The sequence below is a fragment of the Hippocampus guttulatus genome, chromosome 10 (genome assembly GCF_054856545.1).
Source record: "Hippocampus guttulatus isolate MCC_2025c chromosome 10, RoL_Hgut_1.0, whole genome shotgun sequence".
NCBI classification, from domain to species: domain Eukaryota; kingdom Metazoa; phylum Chordata; class Actinopteri; order Syngnathiformes; family Syngnathidae; genus Hippocampus; species Hippocampus guttulatus.
In genome coordinates, this window is record NC_141270.1 from 347,381 (window position 1) to 370,762 (window position 23,382).

A 23,382-nucleotide genomic window follows, 5' to 3' on the forward strand; every position below is an offset into this window, starting at 1 on the left:
GCTGTGTCAAGTTCAACGTAACAAACAAGAAACGATTAAGTTGATGTTTTCACAATAAAACAAAAGCGTCGCGAATACAATCGGACACGGCGACCGGATCCTTTGTGCCGTTTCGTTCAGTGTGCTTTTATTTTGAAAAGCCACACCCGGAATGTGTTGAAATTTGGTGAAATCTGCAGGACGGCCCTCTCCGGTCGCCGCCGGCTCACTAGCGAGTAGCAACCGCGGGAGAAGAGGCCGGAGCCGGGCGTGACTGCGACAGCAACGGTAGGGCTGGGCTCCACTCTCGCAACCAAACACACATAGCGGGACAGCGAAGCCATATCGCGAACCAGAACGTCTCACTTTTAGTCATTAGATGGAAACAAAAAGGCGTCCTATTGTGAGTCTAGTACCGAGGCGCACGTGAAGTTGACCACAGCGAAAATCAGTGGAGGACGACAAGGAAAGTCGCCTCGCAGATGCTCACCCATGGACGTCGATTTCATTAACGGCGCCTCCAACAAGTTACGCGTCTTGAATCAATTCTACCCTCCTTAAAATAGATAAATCACGACAGATGCCGACTTTTGTCTTGCTGGGGGGGGGAGTAAACAAGCAAGCAAGCAAGCAAACAAGCAAGCAAACAATGGGTTAGCTAAACATGGAGCCCCGTGCGATGGCTGACCCCATCCGCACTGTGGTGTCGATGGCCAGGCCAAAAGAAAGCATCGTGTCTCACAACGCTTCACACAAAACAACGGCTATCATTTACACTTTCCCGATTTGTCTGTGGATGGATGGACTTTCAAGAACGGTCGGGGCGTATCGCTCATGATTTGTGCGATGTGACACACGATAGCGTCCCCATTTCCTCTTACATGTCATCTATTTTAACAGGAAGATGTTGTCTGGTGATTTACCCCCACCCCCCGTCCCCAATCCGTTTATATTGGCGGGGTGGTTTTGTTTTTGTGGAGCAGCTGTAACTGGCCTGCACGCACCCGCTCCTCTTCGTGTTCATATTTGTTGTCACGATATGCACCCAAGAGTCGCACGGCGTCTCATTTGTGATGCTTGTCATCGTGTAGAGCCGCGCGTGGTAAATACGACGCAGATGGGGAGTGAACACATTCAATATATACCCCCCGCCATGTCATTTAGGCTAAGTGTTTTGATCTAGAATCTGCAATATTCTCCCCGTAGCTCTCCAAATCGGTCAGATGACGTCGTGGTCTTCTGGGCTCTGACTGGGCCATCGTCAAACTGAAGTTTTATAAAGTTTTGTGAATGTAGCACTTGCTCTTTTGGCCATTCTCTGCGCCGTTATACAGAAAGATGAGAGTCTTCCTGCCAAAAGCAATCTTGGGTCCAAAAGTGCCTTTAAAAAAAAAAAAAAAGTCACATAAGTGATGAAAGTGCAGAGTTCCAGTGGATGAAAAAGGATCGAGATGCAGCCAGATCACCCTGAAAACGGATCAAGTGTGAGGACTTTTGCCGTAGTGTGACGAAACCACGTTCTGCACCCACTAGCAAAATGCCAAAGAACAAATGGAGTGCATGTTTTTTCTCTTACACCGGGCCGAAATATTTTTGCACAGCTTTACGTTGCACGCCACTGACTCCTCCTCAGCCGCAAGATCTTAGCACATCTATCATCGAATGTTAAGATAATACCGTCCGGTCCAGCTTTCCTCTCCATTTCTCCCTCCCTTTCCCGTTTTTTTTCCCCCTCCTCTTCCTTTCCTCTGCAAATGTGGCCTGTGGTAGGCCGGGTGGCGCCGACAAAAACTATCGCGCTGTCACAGTTCTTGCATCTTTCCCGTGGAAATCTGATCGCAGAAGAGTGGAGGCGATGGCTCCAAAGACCACTCGTAGCTGAAGTTCACGTGGCTGCGTCGGTTTATCGCAATTTGCGAGCTCCTTAGGAAACTGTTTTCGGCACCGAGTGGAGGACTTTGTTGTTGTGTGGCCTGCCCGCGGCCATTGTGCGTGGAAGGATGTTTAGGAAGTGACTTTTGTTTTCTTCTGATGATGACGCTGATGTCTGTTTTTGAGCGTCGCGTTACAGTGGAAGCCCCAAAGCAGGAGATGCTTACGGAGCTGAAGTCTCACACACGGTTACGGTTTAGAGTCGCATGTCTTGTTTGAAGGTTTTTGTTTGGGAGGCACATCTTTCCCCAAAATACGGACTCGGCTTTGGGGGTTTCCGCTCCGTATGCTAAAATGTCTTTTGGCCCGAGGTAGAACCGATGTCGTTGATAAGCTTCTCCTCGACTAAAAAATAGCAACGGCGACTCTCACTTCTGCCCGAGTCGAAATGCTCAAGAAGGTCATGTCGCGTTTTTGTTCCACAACGGTGATGAACTGCAAAGTCGGCCATGTTCAATATTTTGAGCTCCCTCGTTATGGAACGTCATGGGCGTTCCTCCGCTTCTTTTTCCTGCATTTAACTCCATGAAAAAAAAAAAAAAAGCCGAAAAACAAAAGTGACCCTCACATCTGTTTCTGGGTGTGACACACGCCAGTGCTACTCCTTTTTTTTTTTTTTTTTACGTTCCGGATATTGATCTCTCATTCATGCAGCGGTTCTCGTTGTATTGTGAGGAGTGTTGTGTGTGCTCATGTTGACGTTGCCCCGCAGTGTGTGAGTGCAGATTCCCCCCCACCTGCCCTTTTTCTTTTTCTTTTTTGGGTCTGCTGCCGAGTTTCACGCCAGTACGGCGTGAACTCGGACCAAGTGATCGCACGCTCTGAAAGGAAAGCGGCCGCCTCGGGGCCGAACGCCGCGAGATCAGCATTGAGATATTTCCGCTGTTCTTGGTCAAGAAATGTCACGCGGCCCCGGTAATAAAGCTTTTCTTCTCTTCTCTTATCTTATCTCATTGCCGGGTAATATTTTGCAGCTCTTATTTGTTGTCAGCCCAAACATTTGGCCACGCCTCAAAGGAGGCCGCGCGTATGCGTGTCGTGTTACTTTGAAGCGAAAGTGGGTCAAAACGGTGTCGCTTTGGCTGCTCAGTTCGAGGACCTTTGGCGCGACTGCTGCTGCGTATGTCAAATTCTAAAGGGACATAGGCGACTCCGACAGGGTGTCCAAAAGTACATTTTGCGCCTGAACCTCTATTCCGCCGCCAGTAAAGAGTGGGCGAAGGGGCATATTTCCATCTGCGGGTCACGAGGTGCACCGAGGTCACTGAGCACGCGGCGCTTTGGCTTTTACAGCCAGCCGCGCGTTTGCGTGTGTATGCGCGCCGATAACAGCGCGGCAGCGGCGCAAACGGGTGCTGGCTAAAGAGAGTGGAAATCCAAGGTTGCTTGTTTGCTCCTTTGAATGTCACGAAACTCTCCATCAAATATCGGGCGCCTCTGAAAAAGGTTTGCGAATATAATCGCGAGCTAGCAGGTCAGCCATCATTTCGAGGCTCTTGATTGTACCGATGCTTTCTTTGTGCCCAAGTTTTGACCCCCCCCCCCCCCCCCCCCCCCCCCTGGCCACAGACTGCTCAGTCTTTTGATGCGGCGCACGCAGCCCCTCAGGGTCTGGGATGGTCTCTTTCTTTCTTTTTTTTTGCGCTCACAAAGACAATCCCTTTGTCCATTCTTTCTCATCTTGGAGTCCATCAAACTGATCCCGGGGCAGTATTTTCCCTGGTAGGTGCCCTTCGATTGGCTTCACCTTTCGATTGCTTTGAAGCGATGCCTTGAGGTGGACATCGAACAAAAGAAAGCGCTTTTTCAAAGCGTTTTGCGCTTCTCGCTTCAGCCACCGACATTGTTGAGTTGAGTTTTTCTCCAGCGCTGATAGCGAGGATTCTAAATGAGTTCCACAAGAGGATTCGCCGATTTCCGAACTCGGTGCGCACGCGAGGCGACCCGCGTGATGAGGCGGCCTTTTTCGGAGACGATCGGGAGAGTTTTCAGGGCGCCCTGCGATTGTGAAAATACGATACTCGCTTTGGCGCGTGCGCCCGTAACGCTGAGTTGTCCTTTCTTTCTTCCTCAAACTGCTCCCTTCTACTTTGTTGAGTGACTTTGCGTTCTTGTTCGATCGCGGTGCTGCGCCAAAGAGCCAGATGTGGCGTGGACTGAGCGTGCGCGGCACAAGTCGGGCGTCGGGCTGGAAACCTCGTCGGATATCGTCGTGGAAAAAACTCCCGTGTGACATGGTTTCCTCCGCCCCGTTTGTGTGCCTGCGACTGGTCGTTTCGGGGGGGGGGGGGGGGGGGCTGCGAACGAGGCAAATGTAACCGCGCGCGTGAGGGCGCTCGGTCCGGAAAGTGTAGGAGCCGAGAAGCCTTTTATTCAACGCGCCTTTTGCCATTTGTCACAAGATTGACTTGAGCGGTTTGCCATTCAGATCCAAACCGGAAAGCTCCACGCAGATGAGCGTCCCCCTCGACGGGAGGCGCTCTTCTTACTTCTTGACTCTTCAGCTCCTACGCACAAAGAATTCAGTCATCTTGGAATAATCCCGCCCTTTTCACTCCCCGCCGTGCATGTGTGCGTGTGTGTCTCTCTCTCCGGGTTGGGGGATTCCTGCCGAAAGCACGAGATGGCCGTTCTTCTTCATTTGCGCCAGCATGACTTTGCTGACACGGCTGCAGAAAATGGAGGCGGAGCACGACTGTACCAAAACCGCTTTTATGAGGTGCACCTGCAGAAGCTAAAGTCGGGTGCGTGGACTGATTTGCTATGCGTGTCCCTGAAACTGCTGTTAAAAGGCGAGACCCAACGCCGGCGTGTTCTCGCTGCGGTCGTATGGGACGCTCTCTCGGGCTGAGCGTGAGCTCCAATCTTTTCTCCTTGTCATTTTCATTACGGCGAGTGACGCGTGGGACGCCTCCCGTCCAATCCCTCTTATCACCAAGACTACCTTCTCTTCCGGACTCGCCCACGAGAAAAGAAAATCCACCTAAACACACCCTTCCCATCAAAGTTCTGCACAGATGAACAATGTTTTTTGAACATTTAAACAAGTCAAACAGAAAAAGCCGAAATGGACATCTTGGAACGTATTGCTTGTCGCCGGGCTGCCGCCGATGAACGTTTCGAGCCGAGGGATGATTGAGTCGGCGTACTTGGGAGGTCAAGAATCGTTAATTCCCTCTTTGACGAGCCTCCTTCCTCGGCACCTTTTGGGCAGGCGCGCCCGTTTTTTCAGTGGCTCCTTGAAGAGGAAATGAACGATCGGGAGCCCGCACCGAAGCCAAGGCGCAGCTCGTGCGCTGGTCTTCTTCCAGTCGCGAGTCGACGTCGTTTGGCCGTCGGCTCGCGACGACGCGGCGGAAAATTCACCGGCGGAAACGTCCTCTCAACGACGGCCGGTCGGATGACGTCGACAAACGTGTTTTCTCTTGACCTCCAGCGCGTTACTTTCGGCGGCTTATCGCGCGGCCCGTCGGCGCGTTTTTGTTTGACCTCCTTTCCAGCTCACGTGAAAGGGGGTGTTGCGCCGGCGAGGGGGAATAACTGTCCCGCCGGGAAGGCCGGCCAACATTCCGCCACGGCTTCCTCCGCCCGCATCTGGCAGTGATCAGGGTGACAGGAGGAGAGAGAGAGAGAGAGAGAACGGCAGGATGCGTCACCCGGGCCGACTCGGAGTCGGCGGGCCGCTCAGCCAGGCGTCGGATTGCGGCGCCGCTCCTTCTCTTTCCGCCGAGCGCGATGCGAACGAGCGCGGCTTTGGATTTGAGCCGATGCCCGAGAGCCGCACCGCCGCCGATTTGGCCTTCCCGCACCTGCCCTTCACATACCTGAAATCTCAGCCCCCCCCCCCCCTTTCCTGCCCAATCAAATATGCCGAATGGTGGCCCTGGAGTCTACGCCTCGTAGGATGCCCGGTGGCTGTCTACGCGCAGGCATTCCTCGTGCCACGTGTTTGTTTTCGTCTTTGGAGAGCGGCTTGGACCCTCCGACTATCCGTTGCAGCCGCGTCACGCGAGCGCGCCACGACGGAGGGCAAAAGTTAAGGACCGCCCAATGGAAGTGGGGGGGAATAACGGAGTGATGGAGCCACTTGCTTTTGCCCGCGGAGCCCTGACATGGACTGCCGCCCGCCGCGGTCACCCTTTGGATCACTTTGCCGCAATTCACAGCGCGCGACTCTTCTCATGAGCTTTTCAATGCCGTATCCGCTCACACCGCAGCTGATTGAAAAGCTGAGAAAACTCCGGACCCGTACCGTTTTTTTTGTCGCTGGCCGAGACCCTGGGACAAGATGCTACGCTCGCGCCGGGTGTGTGTGTGTGGGGGGGGGGGGGGGGGGGGGTGACAAGATACCTTGCCACGGCTAAGCTTGCTTGTACGCATTTAATAACGCAAGTAACAAATGATGAATCCTTGCTCAGGTGGCGATGAGTCTGCTGCGTTCAGCTACAGCGAAAGCAGTCACACTCTGCGTAGGCCGATGATGACGATCATGAGCTTTTATTTTTTGGGTTTGTTTGTAATCACATTTTGTTTCCGGATAACATGACGGTGCAGTAAAGTGGGCAGTGGCTTATCTTGCCCACATGTTGTCGCCCTCCCCGTAGGTGTGTAGCACGAGCGGTCGCAGCGGCGCAGACATGAGCGTCACCTCCTGGTTCCTGGTGAGCAGCGGGGGGACTCGCCACCGACTGCCCCGCGAGATGATCTTCGTCGGGCGGGACGACTGCGAGCTCATGCTCCAGGTGAGGACGACGCCGCCTTCTCTGAAGTGCAAGGGCGTACGTAGGCTTTAGCTCGCTCCGTTTTCACGCGCGCAGGCGCAGGCGCAAGGATTTTGGACGCTCCAGCCAAGTGGCGGGCTCGCTCCGACCGCAACTGCAAAACGTGTAGGCGGGCACACGCGGTCGGCGTCCGTGGAGCCGCAAGAGAGACTCTCTTGCCCGCCGGGCTTGGGAATACTTGCGGTCATTGGCGCTATTCATAGAAAGTGGGGCGGATATTTGGATTCGATTGATTTACTGGCCGCGGCGCTCTCTGCCATCCTGATTTTAGACTTGCGCCTTTTAGATTTTAACGCAACGTCGTTGGAAGTGGAGATGGAAAAAATACACACACGCTAGAGCATTCAAGGGAAATGCAAACAAAAGGATTGCAGGATAATCTGACACCAGACAAAAAAAAAAGAGGAAGGCTTCTTCCTTGCCCCGACCGACCCTGCGCCCAGTGTCACAAAAATGGCTCGAGTCGTTTGCGCAATCCCGCGGAAGCCAACAAAAACAGAACCTTGTCGGCAGATGTAAGAAAATAGCCCGCCGCGTTTCTTTCCCCGGCTGGCCTGAAGGCTGTCACGGTGCGTTCCTGCCATCGCGTCCCTCTTTCTCTGATGCGATGGCACGCAACAAGTTGCTCTCCACGTCTCTCTTGACCCGATTTCCGCACTGCTCTGCGCTAGCTTAGATGGGCTAGGATTTCTTTTTCTTGTTCTTTTCTTCTCTCTCCCGGACCTTCATTTGGCCCGTAATCGCGGACGCGTTTCTTGTCGTCGTCCACGTGAGCGCTCCGACGGGGCATCCTTCCCGTCGCACGCGTGACATTCCGCCGCGACAAGCGGCATGAAGCACGTTGGCCTCGATGAGCCTCGGTTTGCACCGAGGTCGCGTGCGGTCGGATCCGGAAGCGCTTCTGAGCAAACCGCCGTGTGTGGCGACGGCAGCAAAAGTTGGCGCCGAGGTCAAACGAGCCCGCCGGATCCGTCCGGATCCCCTTTGAGCCGGCCTGATCCCGCTAAAGTCAACTGCGTTGCGGTCGGCTGGCGAGAGGCGCTTCTCCGAAGCCTTTCTTTCTTTCTTGGGCATCTCGGCGCCGATCGAAACCTTTTCCATCGCACGAGGAGAACAGATACGGCCAAGAAAGGCGCGGGTGGGTGTTAGAGGCCGCCGGGACTTCCTTCATTTTGGGGAGTGAGGCAAAGCCCCTCTCAAAATGCCACCAGAATGCATTTCTCCATTTGACCCCGACGTGCTCGGAGGAATGATGAGAATGCCGGCATTCTTCGCAGCCTTCCCCAGATGACGTGCGTCAAACGGTTTGTCCCATATGATTTCCTTTCTCCGGTCATGTCACCGCGTGATCGGGAACCCCCCCCCAGCCCTCACCCGTGAGCTTCTTTGTGCTTTCCAGTCGCGCAGTGTGGACAAGCAGCACGCCGTCATCAACTACGAGTCCGGCTCAGACGAACACAAGGTCAAGGACCTGGGCAGCCTGAACGGGGTGAGTGTTTCCAACCAAACGTGCCGAGGCCCGAAGAATACAAATGAAAGAATCGCGACGGATCGGCGGCCGCGGTGCGGGAAGACGTCTCGGTTTACGGAGATTGGGAGCCTCTCTGCTATCGATTGACGGTGTCTGATGTGGTTCACGCACGCTTTGCAGGGGGGGGGGGGGGGATCGGGGCTGAGCCATCTTGCCAATAGTGACCCCCTCCCCCATTCAGGTTTGCCTATAGATGCCACAAGATGGCGACAAAGCACTACTTTTCAAGGAGAGGGGGCCGGGGCCAGTGTATTTTGCTATTTGCTCCCACATCAAGCGAATGGTGGGAACAGTTTTGGTCTTTGGTCTTTTTGGGGCTTTTTTGCCCCATCATATGGAGCTGGCGTTTGAACAGCGGTGTGTCGACTTTTTACTAGCCCCTCTATATTCCGCTCACCGAAGACTGACAATTGTCTGATAGTGTAAGCGCGAGCCTGGCGAGTTGCCCGTACAGGACGTCCGACATACGGGACCTGGATGAAAAGAGGATTCGAGTCTGCGGTCGCCATATGCCGTCGAGTCACGCGCGCCCCCACCGTGCCACCCGGGTCGGATGCAAACACAGCAAGTCGCTCACATCCTTTGCAGATGTTGGACAGGAAGTCCGAGTCACGGGCGCTTCCCGCCGTGTCGCCGACCGTTCTCGTTTGTTTGGATGAAGGCAACTTTGCGGCTGCTGACTCGGGAGATTTGCGGAGTCGCTCGGGGCCATTTTCTCACTGTCGCGTTGAGCACCTTGACTTTGGTCTACGGCCGTTCGAGCCCGTCCGACGCGAGGGTTTGCTTTGCGCTTGATTCTAGAATGGTCGAAATAGGTCAGTGGGCCGAGTGGGCGGAAACGGGACCAAAACTTTCGGGACGGTCCGGCTCTGATGTCCGCCTTCTTCTCCCCGCAGACCTTTGTCAACGACGTCCGCATTCAAGAGCAGATGTACGTCACCCTCAAGCTGGAGGACAAACTGAGGTTCGGATATGATATCCTTCAGCCACCCGCGCGCGGTTCGTCATTTCGTCAGCCCTTGGGGAAATGCTAGGCGCGCGCGCTCGTTTCCTTAACCGGGCTCTCTCACATACCAACTGGTTCACGGTGGAGAGGGGTCAGCTCACCGTGCCCGAGGAGGCTCTCAAGGTGAGCCCCCGGGGCCGCTCCGCCCGCGCAAAAGAGCCGTCCGCGGCCTTGGCGGTGACCCGTCGTCTCCCCTTTGCAGCATGAAAAATTCACCAGTGGCCTCCAGCTGAGCAAGAAGCCGTCCAAAGGTGAAACCGCTGCATGCAAGCCCCCCAGTAAGACGCCATCAAAGACGCAAAAGTCTCCCGGCGGCGGCGGCGGCCCCAGGCCTGGCCAAACGACCGCAGACGGGCTCCCCCCTCCACCCAAAACCGCGGACGCTCACAAAGCGGAAGAAAAAGTTGGAGGTGAGCACGAGAGAGAACCTCGGGACGCTCTCCTTGAAGAAAACAAATGGCACGCGCGCCTCCGTGGCGCTGGGGGGGGTTCATTCACAATAAAGTGAAGAATCAAGTTGTATTTTGGAAAGTCACTTGTTAAAATGGGACCTTCTTCGCTTACATTTTTACAGACTTTATTCTTAAACATCACTACTTTGTTTTCCTTTTTTAAAAAAACCCAAAAATCTGCATAACGGGGACTTTTTTCGCCCTCATATTGTCAACTTGTTTTTCTTAATTCCGATGGCATTTAAGGGTAGATATGCTCGGCGCAAGTTTGAATTGCCCGTCGGGCTCTTTGGAAAAATGTCGAGCCCGAAGGCAGTTGTCAAACTCGCCATTCAACATTGATTTGGTTTCACTGCCCTAAAGGGACCCGTGGACCAGAAAAATGTCAAAACCCCTGCCGATCGTCTGTAAACGAGACCCCCCCCAAATGTGTTTGCACATTCCGCAGTCTGTCTATTAAAGCGCGTGGCCGTGCCGTCTCCAGGAGATGTCGCAACGCTGCCTCGCGGGACCCCCCTGTACGGCCAGCCGGCGTGGTGGGGCTACGGGGACGCCGACGACGAGAACTCCTTCAAGCGGCGAAACCAAAAAAAGCACCCGCCGACAGGTAGGACGTGCCCGCAAGCGAAGCCTTCCATTTGAAATCTCGCGGCTGACGTGACCTCGCGGCCGGCAAAGTGGCACATTTGCAGTCTCGGACCTCGCCTCTCGTTTGCGTCCGAACGGACGACGTGTTTGCGCGCGCAGTGGTGATGTGCGCTCAAGTGCGCATAAAGCCGTTGTCGTTTCACAGAACTCGCTCGAGATGGGCGGCTGGCCGTCCGAGCGCCGGCTCACGTTCGCTGAGGCCGCGTAGCCGGGGGAGCCAAAACCCGCAGCGCACCATCAACACGCGTCGCCTTCGCCCGAACGACCTGCCTCGTTATTTATACTCGTCCGTTTCATTTGATTGACATGCCATAACTGCTCCTCGGCAAGAAGCGGGCGGGCCCCGTCATTTAGCGTGCGCGTCGCGGATCGTCTTGCCATCCCATCGAGGTTCGAGGGACCCCGAAGGCTTATTTTGCTTATTGTGCGGAGTCGCACTTTGTTTGGATGTTCTGAAGATAATGATCTGCCCGTGCGCAGTGCACACAGAGCGATGATGTATCTGAAAGGGCGCGCAGCGATTTGACGCTCGACATGGGACCGGTTTCTCGTCGTGCCAACAATTCAACTCGCTGGCGCCTTTTTTTTGCAAATCCACAGAGGGCAAAGAGGCTCGTCGCGGCGAGGATGGCCACCACCCGGGTTACATGGAAATCCCCACCAAGGAAAATCATCACGTCGCCACCAACGGCATCCACGAGATACCCACCAAGGACACGGAGGGGACCGGCTCTCGCGGCGGCGCAGGTGAAGCCGTGGATGCTTTGCTTCCGACTCGTCCCCAAAAAAATCAAAAATATCGGCACCGAAAGGAAGCCCGTGCTTCACTTGATATCGGACGCGGGAACGGAAAATGAGCCGTGGCCAATGTCTGTCCGCAAACGCAAAAACCGCGTGTGCTCGACAGCTCAAGGCCACGCCTCCTTCACCATCGAGTTTGACAGCGCTTCCCCCGGGAGGGTCACCATCAAAGACCACGTCTCCAAGTTCATGCCCGGCCAGCACCGCCCCCGCGCCAAGAGGAGCGGCGGCGCGGGGGCGGGCGGCGGGGACCTGAGCACGTTGCAGGCGGCCATGATGGCGTCGGAGAGCAAGGTGGCCGATTGGCTGGCGCAGAACGACCCGGCGCTGATCCGCGGCGAGTCCACGGAGGAGGACGGCAAGAGCAACAAGAGCGACGTGCCCGTGCATCTCAAAAGGCTGAAAGGTGAGCGACTCCAATGGCGCCCATCGCACCCAAGCCAACGCTTCTGCTTCCGGCCCGAGTCTGACCGCAGAGCGCTCGGTTAATTAAATGGAGGCCGATTGAGGACGAGCGTGTATGGGGGGGGGGGGGGGCTGAGTAAGTAAGTCACTTAGGCCGCCTGTCAATCATTTGTCACGCGGTTGCCGTGTGCGCACAAACCCAGCGGAAATGCGTCCTTTGTCTTAACATCGGTGCCTTGGTGATGTCATGAGTCCGAATATCAAGCGATCGTGATCCTCTGATGAATGTCAGAGTTGCCCGGTGGCAAATGGGGCTGACGGAACCCCCAAAATAACGGGAGACCAACAAGAGCAGATGACCAAGAGAGAAAATGGCCATTTGGGCCACTGCCGCTTGACTCTGGAGCGCCGCCGCTGCTGCATTCATCCCTTTTGTGGATTCATGTATGATACACGGAGACCCAACGTCCCCGGAAAACCTTCCCGGCTTGTCTTTCTGGGTTAGGTCCGCGCTTGACGGCCGATATGTCCAGCGCGGACGGTTGTCGGCGCAGGGAGAGCGTCCCGATGGTGCGTTTTCCGACGGCGCAGGAAAAAGCGCGGTCGCCGTGGGATGCGCGAGTGGATTTGCATCGGAGTTGCATGCGTGCGTGCGTGGGCAGAGGCCACCGCGACTGAAATGGTGACAAGCGGCGCAGAGCGCCCGCGTCTCCCAAGTGACATCTTTGTTCTCCACTCACAGCTTCTTTGTCTGCGTCGGGGGACAAAACAATCAAGGCGTTTGTTTCTCGGCTCATCTGCTTTACCTTTCATACATTCTTGCCCTTTCAATGAATGACACGCTTGGTTTTTATCCAACATTTTTAGAAGGGAGACGCTGACTGGTCAACTTGAATGTCGGACCGCCGCAGTGAAGCGAGCGTCTGCTGATGTCGAAGTGTCACTTCTCATCCTTGCAGGCAGCAAACATGAAGATGGCACTCAGAGCGACTCCGAGAACGGGCTGGGCCTGCGCTTCGCCAGCCGGCGTCACGCCCTCGAGGAACGTCTGAAAGCCGCGCACGCCCACGCGGGAGCGGCCGGCGAGAACGCGGCGAGCGGCTCCCGGGGAGGCGGCCGCACGGCCTTCATGATCGAGCTCTACGACGAGGAGAACCCCCGCAAGCGGCGCTCGTATTCCTTTTCCCAGACCGCGCCGCCGCCGGGCGGAGCCGGCGGCGAGGGGCTGTGTCCGCAGCCCCCCTCCCAGCCCAAGGTGTTCAGCATTTCCACCTCCGCCGGCGCGGCCTCCGACTCAGGTAATTGATTTCTGCAGCCGCGCCCGGCGGGGCCTTCCCAAAATTGGACTTGGATTTCAAATGCGAATGACGTGTCTGAGAGCCAGCCACACCAAATTCAGTCTTGACGTGATTTACGTGTCAAAATTGCAATCGTTTGAACTGGATAGAGTTGACGTGTCACAAATGTTCAGAATGGTCACTGTACTGTTATCGCTACATGTTAGATACTATGAGTATGTTAACGCAGGTCAACGGCAAGCCAAACTCATTTATTCATGAGCCAGGAAACTGAGCGTCTTGCTCCTTTAATACGGTCTTCTTGACGGCGCACAGTGAACAACTGTGACATCAGCTCAATGAATTGTAGAGTGAAAACTGAAATGAACAGATTTAAAACATGCATTAATATTGTGTACACAAATACAACACAAATCGTCAGGTGTTTAACAAAGGACATGAATGCAGCTCAAAATGTGACAAACAACGATAAACGATGCGTTTTCGCAGCACCTTCGCATGCTAATTAGCTTGTTAGCACCGATTTAGCATCGTCGCTACGTCGTTAGCAGTACTCTGAGCTAGCGAGTTTCCAATGACGACAATTGAGGGAAAAAGATCTCCGAAACATATTTCTAAATAATGCTAAACATGAGCAGACTTACAGCCTTTGCTTTCGAAGGTGAAACGAAAGGAATATAACTCAGGAGGACCAGTAGCAACGACCACGGTCAGGCTTTCTGTAATGACTCGTCTGATGAAACATGGCGTCTGCTACCCACAATGCACCGCGATAACTAAATGAATATTCTAAACAGAATTGCCATTAATGAAATGGCCCGAAACTTTTACTGTGGGCAGAACAGTCACGATTGTTTGTTTGTTTGGTGCGTCTTGATTGGAAATGCACACTGCGCACTCTCCTTTGGCAGTGTTTGAACACATTCGAACACAAAGAAATTCATTGCTTGCTCATAAACGTCATTCTTCACCTCGGGGGTAAAAAAAAAAAAAAAGAAAGCGAGACACCGAACGAACATCTGCCGTTTCAATTTTTACACCTCACTTAAATTTGAGATCATTTGATCAAGACTACATTGCAAGTGATTCCGCTTCGTGGCCACGTGACGCTTTTCCGTGCGAGATCTGGTCTCGGATCTCCTCTGAGACGCGTTGCCCCGATGCTTTCTCATCCGCGGTTTGGATTTCCCGCAGGGAAAGTCCCGGCGCCGATCTCCGCCACGGTGGCCGCGGGCGCGCCCACGGCGGCCCGCGTGCTCCTCAAGCAAAGGTCGGAAGACCCCAGCGTGGGGCGGAGCTCCATCGGCTCGGGCCTGGCCACCGGAAGCCCCGGCGAGGACGCCTCGGTCGCGGGGCGAGCGGCCGCCGGGGAGGCCGGCGACGACCACAGCGATAACGGCACCTACACCATCGAGCTGGAAAACGGCAACCTGGAGGAGCGGGAGGAGGAGGAGGCCCGGCGCATGATAGACGAGGCAGGGAAGCCGCCGACACGGCGGGCTCGCGTCCTTCTTGGCGAGGGGGCGCGGCTTGCTTTGATGTCAACTGCCTCCCGACGTTGATTTTGCTCCCCGATAGACTGGATGGGATCGCTTCACGCGTGACCCCGGCGCTTATGTTTGCAGGTATTTGGGCTGCAGCAGAAGCAAGACTCCTCCGTAGCAGAGCTCCAAGGGGAGGCAACGAAAACCGAGCCTGGGAAGGAGGTAATGAGAGAAGAGATGCTTTTATGGGCTTGACGGCCAATTTGTTTGCGACACTCTTTCAACTGGCCCGCCTCAACCGGGGAGCGCTTCCTCACCGCCATGCAAACAAGCCTTTTTGTCACGGGCTTTGTTTCGACGCAGCTGTCGTATTAGGCGCGCTCTTTAGGAACAGTTTAAAGGCTCGGAGTCTTGAAATGCGCGTCGCGCTCACCCCCGCGGCGGGACGACCGCGGACGACTCTTCTCGCCGGTCCGTGGGAGTGGACGTGCCCTCGATCCCGCCAGCGCGAGCAAAGATGTTCTGCCCGGCAGCCGCTTGCATTGAGGAGAAAGAAGCCAGAAGAAGAAAAGGGCCAGTCCTTCCGCGTCGAAAGGGCCGTCGATCGTCGTCGCCTTTCTCGCAGCCCAGAGGGGAGCCGGATGAAAATCCGACAAGAGTGAATCTCGTCGGCAAGCGAGCGTTGCGCTTTAGGCAGGCGTCGGATCTCGCACGAGTTGCTTCCTGACGCTCGCGCGCTGGCCGACGCGCGAACGCCACCGCCGTTCACCATCTGCATTTTCACTTGACTGTCCCTCTTCTCTCTTGAAGGACTCCAACCGGGTCTCTCAGTGGGCCAATTTGGCCGCCAACCACACTCGGACCGACCCGGAAGGTTCCGGTGCAGAGACCGCGACTTTCTTGGACAAACAAAGAGGTACGTACGCGCCGACACGCTGGAGTTGATGGCTTGACTCGGGTCTGCTTTCAGTGGCCCGTCTGCAACTCGGCTCGACTCCGACTTCACCCGTGCGCACTTTTCAACAACTGAGACGTCAACCGTGACTACAGTTCCCGGCGGGACCGGAACAGTTGATGTGAATTGTGGAGCACGAAGCAAGCTCGGTGTCGCTCATCCGTTCACTTGCGAAGACAAAAGTGTCGACGGCGAGTAGGGCGATTGCGAATCGGTCACGCCGCCGACGTGAGAGCGGACACGGAGTGCAAAGCGTCAGATGCGAACATGCCTTGTGACCGAGTAGGATTGTAGGACTCGACTCGTGACTTGTCCGTCCGTCACAAGTCATCAATTGACTCGACTCGCTTGAAATGTAAAGTCATCCCTTGTTTATCGCGCTTAATGGGGACCAAAACCACCCAAATAGCGACCAATTAACATATTCAGGTCCGTGAGAAGCTGCAAAACAACAGCGAGTCACAAAGAGCAACATATACAGTACCGTACTCCATCTATTTGAATTATTATTATTTTTTAATGAATATGTTTGAAAAAATCCGCGATAAACGAACCGCGAAATAGCGAGGGATCACTGTAGAATCTCTTGCATAGTACGCATGGGGGGGGGGGGTGCACACGGGATCTTCCCACCGCAATGACAACATTTTGGGGGCTGAAATTTGAAGATTGCTGATGGTGGAAACTTAGGCGCTCCCACCTCTGCCCTCCCCCCCCTTGATATCACCCGCGTCTCGAATGAAACGACTGAATGGCAACTGCGTTCGACCCTTTCAGGATGCGAGTCCTCCAAGTCCGACACGCCCCTCAACCGAGACGAATCCTCGACTCGTCTGACCGACCGCAAGCGCAGGACCCTCCCCCCTCTCCCGGCGGACGACCCCCGCGGCGGCGGCGTCAAATCTCAGACGCAGAGGTCCGAGATCGGAGAAAAGCAGGACACGGAAGCCCAGGAGAAGGAGAACAAGGGCGACGGGGAGTCTCCGCCGCCTCCCGGCGAGAACGGCGGCATGACCGGCGACGGCAAACCGAGAGCCGCCTCCTCTTGTCGCCGGGCCGCCGCGCGCGGGAAGGGCGCCGAGATGAGGAAGGAGGAGGAGGGAGAAGACGCGTACGGCAAGGCCCTGGTGCGTCAAGGCAGCTTCACCGTCGAGAAGCCCAGCGGCAGCGTCCCCGCCGAGCTCATCCCGCGCATCGGCGGGGGCCGCGGGCGCAGCGACTCGGTGGGGAGCGTGGACACGGCCACGCTCCTCAAGGACACCGAAGCCGTCATGGCCTTCCTGGAGGCCAAACTGAGGGATGAAAACAAGCTGGAGCCCAAAAGCCCTCAAGCCGGCGGCGGCGGCGGCCGGGTCTCCGGCTACGGCCCCCGCCCTCGGACGGGCTCCGTCTCGCCGGAGTCGGACGTGGACGAGGGGAAGAAGCGGCGCTCGCTCGGCGGCGCGCACCGGGAGAAGAGCAACGTCGGCGCGGCCTCCAAGTCCGCCGTCCCCGCCGGCGCGCGAGACCGCTTGGAGAGGAAGGCCAAAAGCAGAAGCGCCGAAGCGCCGCGCCGCTCGCTTCAGCCTTCTTCTTCCGCGGGACGCCAAGCGTCCCTGGATCTGACCGACGACGAGCACACTTCTTCCTTTCCCATCTCCGACATCCTCTCCTCGGACCAGGAGACGTACTCCGGATACGAGGGGAGATCCGCCAAGAACGCCGGCGGTTCCTCCAAGACGGGCCGGAGTCCGCAGGCCGCCGCGTCGTCCTCCATGAGCAAGCAGGCGGCGGCGGCGCCGAAGCCGCGGCCCACCCGGGCCTCCCTCCTCCGCCGAGCGCGACTGGGGGACACCTCGGACACGGATCTGGCCGACGCGGACCGAGCGTCGGTGGCGTCCGAGGTGTCCACCACCAGCTCCACCTCCAAGCCTCCGTCGGGCCGCGGGGGACCGTCGCGTCTGGACATGCTGGCGCAGCCGCGCCGCAACCGGGCGGGCTCCGTCTCGGCGCGCAGCGACTCGGAGTGCGGCGCGCCGCGCGTCTCCGCCGCCTCGCCGCGCCTTTCGGCCGAGACGGCGCTGCGTCTGGGCTTGCGCTCGTCCGCGCCCGCCGAGAGCAAGCTGGCTCCCAGGATGAGGGCCAACAGCGTGTCCAAGCTGAACGAGGCCAGAACCAGGACGGCCGCGAGCGGGTACTGCTCTCCCACAGGTGAGGAAGCGCCACCAAACGACCGAAACGCATCGTTGGCGCCGAGGCCTTTTGTCTGTCGTCGCGCTCGCCGTGTCGTGAAGCACGTCGACTCCTTTCCGCTTTTCGTGGTCCAGAGAGCTCCCGTCCGGGGCCCGGCCGACCTGCCGCCGATGAAGAACTCGCTGCTACCGTACTGGCACTGTCGAATCTTGTTAGGAGAGTGTCGTGCGTGAAGATCTGGGTGGCGTCCGCAGGAACGAGACTTTGAATCGGATTGTAAAAGACACCGGTGAGGAATAGCTTAGCAGCTGTGAGAAGCGATGCAACTTCACTCGCTGCACATGCGCCACTTGGCGCCATTGACAGTCTCGTTCCTGCTGAGACGTCACTTTCTTTTGATGCACGCAAAGTCGGCACTCAAATGTGATGCCGACCCGGCCCGTTCTTGCGTTGTGTGCAACTGCGATGAAGGCGCAAATTGCCCCCCTTGCACTTTTGCCACTTCGACATTGAAGTCATGAAACGAGTCACCGCTTTTGGAATATGGCTCCCCCTGGTGGACTTTTGCACTCTAGGGTGCAGGCAGCTTTGTGAATGCAGGGGTTTTTTTTTGGCTTTGTTTCAATTGTGTGTGTATGGGTTTTTGGGGCGGGGGGGTGTATTTAACAACACTTTGCTTCACGCAGCTGCTCTCCATTCTTAATTTTCCAAGAGGAATGAGAACTGCACAGACTGAGAAGTAGAATGTATTTGTAGGATGCGAGTCGTACCATGCTGACTTATTTCTCGAGTTCAGGGAAAAGGTGTCTTTGGACGATAACTGAGCTGAGACTAAAGCGTGACGTTTCCGCCTTGCCAGTGTCCAGCAGCAACCGGTGGAGACGCCTGCCTCCCGAGTACGCGTCCACCTCGGAGGAAGAGGCGGGCTCGGGCCGCAACTCTTGGAAGCACGGGGGAGGGCGCCCCCACACGCGGCCGCATCACGCCGTGCCGGCCCGCGCCGCCCGGCCCGGCCCCGCCGCCGGCTCCGGTGCGCCGCCGGGGGTGGGCGCGGTGGTGCTGAAACACCGCATGAAGGAACAAGACGAGTATATCAGAGACTGGACGGCGCACAGCGAGGAAATCGCCAGGTATTGATCCGCACATCAAATGCTCAAAAGTAGGGCTGAACCATTTTTCAGAAACTGCCCCCCCCCCCCCCCCCCCCGATTTCGCTCGTTATTGCAATTGAATAACAATAACCCAGGGGTGGGCAAACTTTTTGGCTCGGGGGCCGCATTGACTTTTAAAATTTGACAGAAGGGCCAGGTCAGCACGAGCTATGGTACATTAAAAAAAAACTGCATTTGTTGACAGTCCATATCAAACATCAACAGAACAAAAGCATGAACGTACGGTATTAATATACTTTTTTAAAATGACGACAGTGTTGTTGATGACCTATTTTAGCCTGTGCATTTCTGCAGATGGGTTGTGATCAGACCAGTAAAAGTAGAGCGATACAGAGGTACTAGGTGGTCGAAAAGATTGCCCCACCCCCCCGTGTTCTGCAACTTCAAGCCAATGCGCCACCTGGCGGTGAAATGCCTGTCATTACAAGTCCAATTGAAATTAATGCAATCATTCACATCGAACCTTAATTGTGGACCGACCTTCGGCGGGCCGGATTAAAAGGACCAATGGGCCGGATTCGGCCCGCGGGCCGTAGTTTGCCCACCTCTGCAATAACCCTTTTCCAAGTCCGCATCTCATGTGCGTTTTATTTTAACTAAACAAGCAATAAATTACACGGTGTCAAAATAAGCCACGTCTGATTTATGATCCAGAAATGTTTTGGGATCATCTATTCTAAGTTCCGCGAACACAAAAAGCCAAATGAACCTCGACGCTTTATCTTCTTCCGTTAGTTCCCTTACCCGCAGCCTGACTCGCGGTGCTTTAGTCGTTCCACCGCGACAAAACTCGATGCAGCTCGTGTGATGGCAGCACCGGACAATCGTGCGGGCGAATGCGTGGCGCGATCCCGTTCTTGAAACAAGAAGAACTCTACTTCTTCAGCGCTCGGCTTATCTCGACACGAACGCAACTTATATCTCTTGGGGGGGGGGGGGGGAAGGCTACCAGTGGACTGAAGTGAGGCGGTGGGGGGGGGGGGGGGGGGTCGGATGAATTGTTCAGCCCTACTCAGAAGTGACCGCCGCTTGTCGTTGACGCTGTTCTAAACCACCTTGTCTGATGGTTAACAGGTTGTTCCCATGTGTGCGCAGGATCAGCCAGGACCTGGCTAAGGACCTGGCCACCTTGGCGCGCGAGATCCACGACGTGGCCGGCAAGATCGACTCGGTCAGCTCGTCCGACACGCCGCCCAGCACGGCCGCCACCACGCCGGGCTCGGCCGTCGACGCCCGCGAGGAGCTGCGCCCGGCGCCGCCCCGCTTGCAGGACAGCGTGAGACAGGTACCCCCGATTTGATCGCGCTGCGCTGTGCTCCATCCGCACCATCTCACGATGCGTTAGGTTTAAAAAAAAAAAACATGTCTCCCAAATTGAAATTGTGCCATTTTGTTGAATTTCCCATTTTTTCATCGGCTGTTTAGAATTTTTTGAACCCCCTCCCCCTGACTGTCTGCTTCTTCTTGACACGGTCAGCTGGTGGATCGCGTGTTTGACGAGAGCCTGAAATACCGCAAGATCCCTCCCGTCATCGACGGCGCCCAGACGCCGGAGATCAACGGCAAGCCGGCGGAGCTCCGCCCCCGCGCCCCCGAGAGCCACGAGCCCCGGGCGCTCAGGAGACGCACGTGGAACCGAGAGGAGGTGAGTGAGAAACCCGCATACGCACGCACCCACGCGCGGCCTGTTGACGCTTTGTATTGGTGTGTCCTCGTAGGCCGTTTTGGACAGCCTCCTGATCCACTCGGTCTTTCAGCTGTCCACCAAGATCAGGCGGTCGACTGATAAAACGGCGGGAAAAATCCGGTCATTACACTCTCATGATTGTTGTTTTCCACTCGACGGAGATAGAAGTCGGTCGGATTTGGTCCTGATGCTGTCGTTGCTGTCCTAGGCTCTTGCTCAAGGACCAGGACAGGAACTGGGAGGACATCGAAAGGAAACTGAAATCCGAAAGCGACGCGCCACTCTTGAAGTCCTCCGGCAATGTACTCGAGCGTCTCGGACATTTCGCAAGCAATGCGGCGGGTCTCTGGGGAAGGGGAGTGATGGGTGTCGTTGCTGTCGCTTTGTGCAGGAGATCTCCGCCGTGCTGCTTGAGCTCAGAAGAGTCGAGAAGCAGCTTGAAGGTAAAGACGCACGACGCGCGTCCCCTCCTGCTAGCGCGCCTCCATTCCACGCGCTCGCCGGCCCGAACGGGATCCAACGCAAGCCGCTGCGAGGGCGTGTCCGACAAGACGAGTGCAATGTCACCGGACGTACGCGGCTTGACGAATGTCAACGTCATCGGCGTCGAGTGCTTTCAGACGCTTTGATATCGTTTTGGTTCTCGCGCCGGGAATTAAGACGCATTACTGCGCATGAAGGGAAAACGAGCCGGTCCGGCAAATGCGTCGAACTTGATTTGACTTCATTTCGACATCCACACTTCTGATCGTGAGGCGCACCGTCGGTTTTTGAGAAAACGAAAGGCTTTCGGGTGCGCCTTGTAGTCCGCAAAATACGCCACCGGATGAAGGATACAAATACGATGCAAGAAAAATGTCAAAAGACAACAGTTTGCCAAATAGGTCAATGAAATCATGGAAAAGGACATCAATGTTTGAAATTATCCAGGTTTCCACCAAAGAAATGAAAATGAGAAAGCCCGTCGCGTCGCGCTCACCCAAGTTGAAAGCGTCCTCGGGAAGGAACTTTGTTGCTCCTACCTCATATTGTGTCGCGCGCTTGCTCGCCAACCGGCCCCCCCCCTCATCCTCATCCTCATCCTGCGCGTGTCTGTGCCCGTGTGTCCCAGTGATCAATCTGATGTTAGACCCGGCCGGGGCGTTGGATGCGGCAGCCGGCGCCGTCTCGCCCGCCGGGGCCGAAGGCGTCGAACCCGCACCCCCGCCCTCCTCCGACACGGGACCCCGGCAGCTCCCGCCCGAGATCCTTCCGCCGTCCGACGGCTCCGCGGGTCTCGGGGTAGCCTCCGTCGGCGCGCTGCCTTTCGGCCGCGTGCGGCCCAGCGGCAAGGAGGCCCTTGTGCAGAAGTGAGCCAAAAATAAGCGCCGCGATATTCCTTCTCATCGCTTTAAATTGGCTGGCGAAAAATGATGAGGATTTTCTTTTTTTTTTTTTTTAATCCATCCTACATTTCAGGCTCAGATGAAAAATATGAACTGGAAAAAAATGGCCACGGGACTGAATGCAAATGTAGGAGCTAAAATGTGAGAAACAAGAAGAGTTTTTGGGTCGTCGACTGAAAACGGCAAGAAGGAATGATGGAATGCAGCCAACACATGAACGCCAGCATTTGCTCTCGTCCTCCTGGTTTGTGAACCGTTGGTCGCTCGGGTGCTGCCTCGAAAAACGTCGTCCCTCCAACGGGCCTCCCTCCCCCAGAAACTTTTCAGGCAAACGGAATGCGTATTTCACAACTTTGCTTTTGCACTTGAGTATTGAAAACAGCTGCAGCCTTAACGAGACATTGAAATGCAGACACTTACAGTACAGGAAATGGTCCCCTTCTTTCACAAGTGTACACAACGCGACGCTTGACAGGAATCCCATCGAAGATTTTTTTTTCCTCTCTAAACTAGCCCAGTCATCGGACTTGGAGTAGCGTGCGAAGAACCGAGCCTGGTCTCCCTGCTAGTTGCATATCGCGAGTGCGGAGCCTATTTTCGGTCCCCAAAAAATGAATAATAATCCTAATTAAATCACCGCCGACCAAAGTGAATGAGCTAAGGCGCAGCTCGGCTAATTGTTAACTTTTCTTCTTGCTGCCTTATCTTGATTTGGCCTGTGTGATGCGGTGCCCTGAAGCTTGTAGCGCCACTGAAAGAGTTTGGTATGCAATTGGACTTTTTGTACTTCCATTTCAAATTTTTTTTTGGGGGGGGGGGGGCTTTTAACTTCCTGTTTTATAATATTTGGATACCGATGTTGTTTTGTAGCCATTTTAATGGTAATTTGTGTCAAAGAAGCCGCTGGGCATTTCTGTTCATGCCCGCCTGCTCCGTCCCTCTTTTCTGGTTGTATGGCGTGGCTTCACGTTGTGTCCAAACGGACGTTGTTGTGTTCAAGGGGTCGACGAAGATTTTGTAGCAGTTTTATCCACACGGATCCACTTTAAGGTCTTAAACCACTTTCCGAATTGCTTCTCATCTTATAAAATCAGTCGTTGCACGGAGAAGCTTTGCGACCCAGAAATGCTACACTGTGATGAGATGTCACGCAGAAATTGAAGGGAAAAAAAGGATGCTTGTTTTTTGGTCTCAAGGTTTCACTTTAAATTCCGCAGCCTTTTTTTTTCTTTTTTCTCAGTAAAACATTTGAAGCGAAGGGTACTAGTACATTTGTTTCTAATTCTCCTTGTTGTCTGGTTTGTTATTTTGTTTGTAAAGAGAAAACAAAGCAATTTTATTTATTTTTTAATATTTTGTGGATGTTTTATGTATTTTATATTTGTTCAACCGGCAATTGTAGTCCCAATAAAACAAGAGCCATCCACTTTTCGGTGTTAGGCTTGCCTTCTTTTGAATTGTGGGTCTTACTTTTTTTTTCTTTTCAAGGGACTTGTACGTCAATCATTTGGGATGTTTTTGTAAGATTAAATACACTATTAAGATGAAGGAAAAATACTAGTATAGTCAATGACTATTCTAAAAAAGATGAAAATATTTTTTACTATGCACCAGATGTGAACACGCGAACCCTAAGAGGCAACCACATTACTTTTTTGAGACGCCAAATACTTTCAGAACGACAATTCAAATTT

At 55.0% G+C, this 23,382-nt stretch overlaps 1 protein-coding gene across 4 annotated transcripts; it reads left to right on the forward strand.

The window, feature by feature from the left end:
- Window positions 1–181: 181 nt before the first annotated feature.
- Window positions 182–23,114, forward strand: cep170aa (centrosomal protein 170Aa). 4 transcript variants are annotated; one of them, XM_086121792.1, is made up of 22 exons: window positions 182–267; window positions 6,516–6,653; window positions 8,092–8,181; window positions 9,120–9,198; window positions 9,294–9,352; window positions 9,432–9,639; window positions 10,130–10,288; window positions 10,930–11,076; window positions 11,237–11,536; window positions 12,495–12,833; window positions 14,028–14,308; window positions 14,459–14,539; window positions 15,128–15,233; window positions 16,050–17,462; window positions 18,304–18,574; window positions 19,691–19,901; window positions 20,094–20,261; window positions 20,335–20,423; window positions 20,512–20,605; window positions 20,695–20,746; window positions 21,415–21,652; window positions 21,762–23,114. In XM_086121792.1, exons 2-22 carry the CDS (start codon window positions 6,549–6,551, stop codon window positions 21,769–21,771), a joined length of 4,500 nt encoding a protein of 1,499 aa, XP_085977918.1. In that variant the 5' UTR covers window positions 182–267; window positions 6,516–6,548; the 3' UTR covers window positions 21,772–23,114. The 4 variants fall into 4 exon arrangements, with proteins under 4 accessions (XP_085977918.1, XP_085977919.1, XP_085977921.1 ...); XM_086121793.1 differs by having other exon boundaries at window positions 10,166–10,288; XM_086121795.1 differs by adding an exon at window positions 17,579–17,669 and having other exon boundaries at window positions 250–267; window positions 10,166–10,288; window positions 18,311–18,574; window positions 21,415–23,114.
- The last annotated feature ends 268 nt before the right edge of the window (window positions 23,115–23,382 follow it).

Excerpts from the sequence above, each read along its gene's own strand:
- cep170aa (XM_086121795.1), top strand. The coding sequence starts at position 6,549 with ATGAGCGTCACCTCCTGGTTCCTGGTGAGCAGCGGGGGGACTCGCCAC. Across the intron at positions 12,834-14,027 it reads CGGCGCGGCCTCCGACTCAG|GGAAAGTCCCGGCGCCGATC; the intron begins GTAATTGATTTC and ends GATTTCCCGCAG. Across the intron at positions 14,540-15,127 it reads AAACCGAGCCTGGGAAGGAG|GACTCCAACCGGGTCTCTCA; the intron begins GTAATGAGAGAA and ends TCTCTCTTGAAG.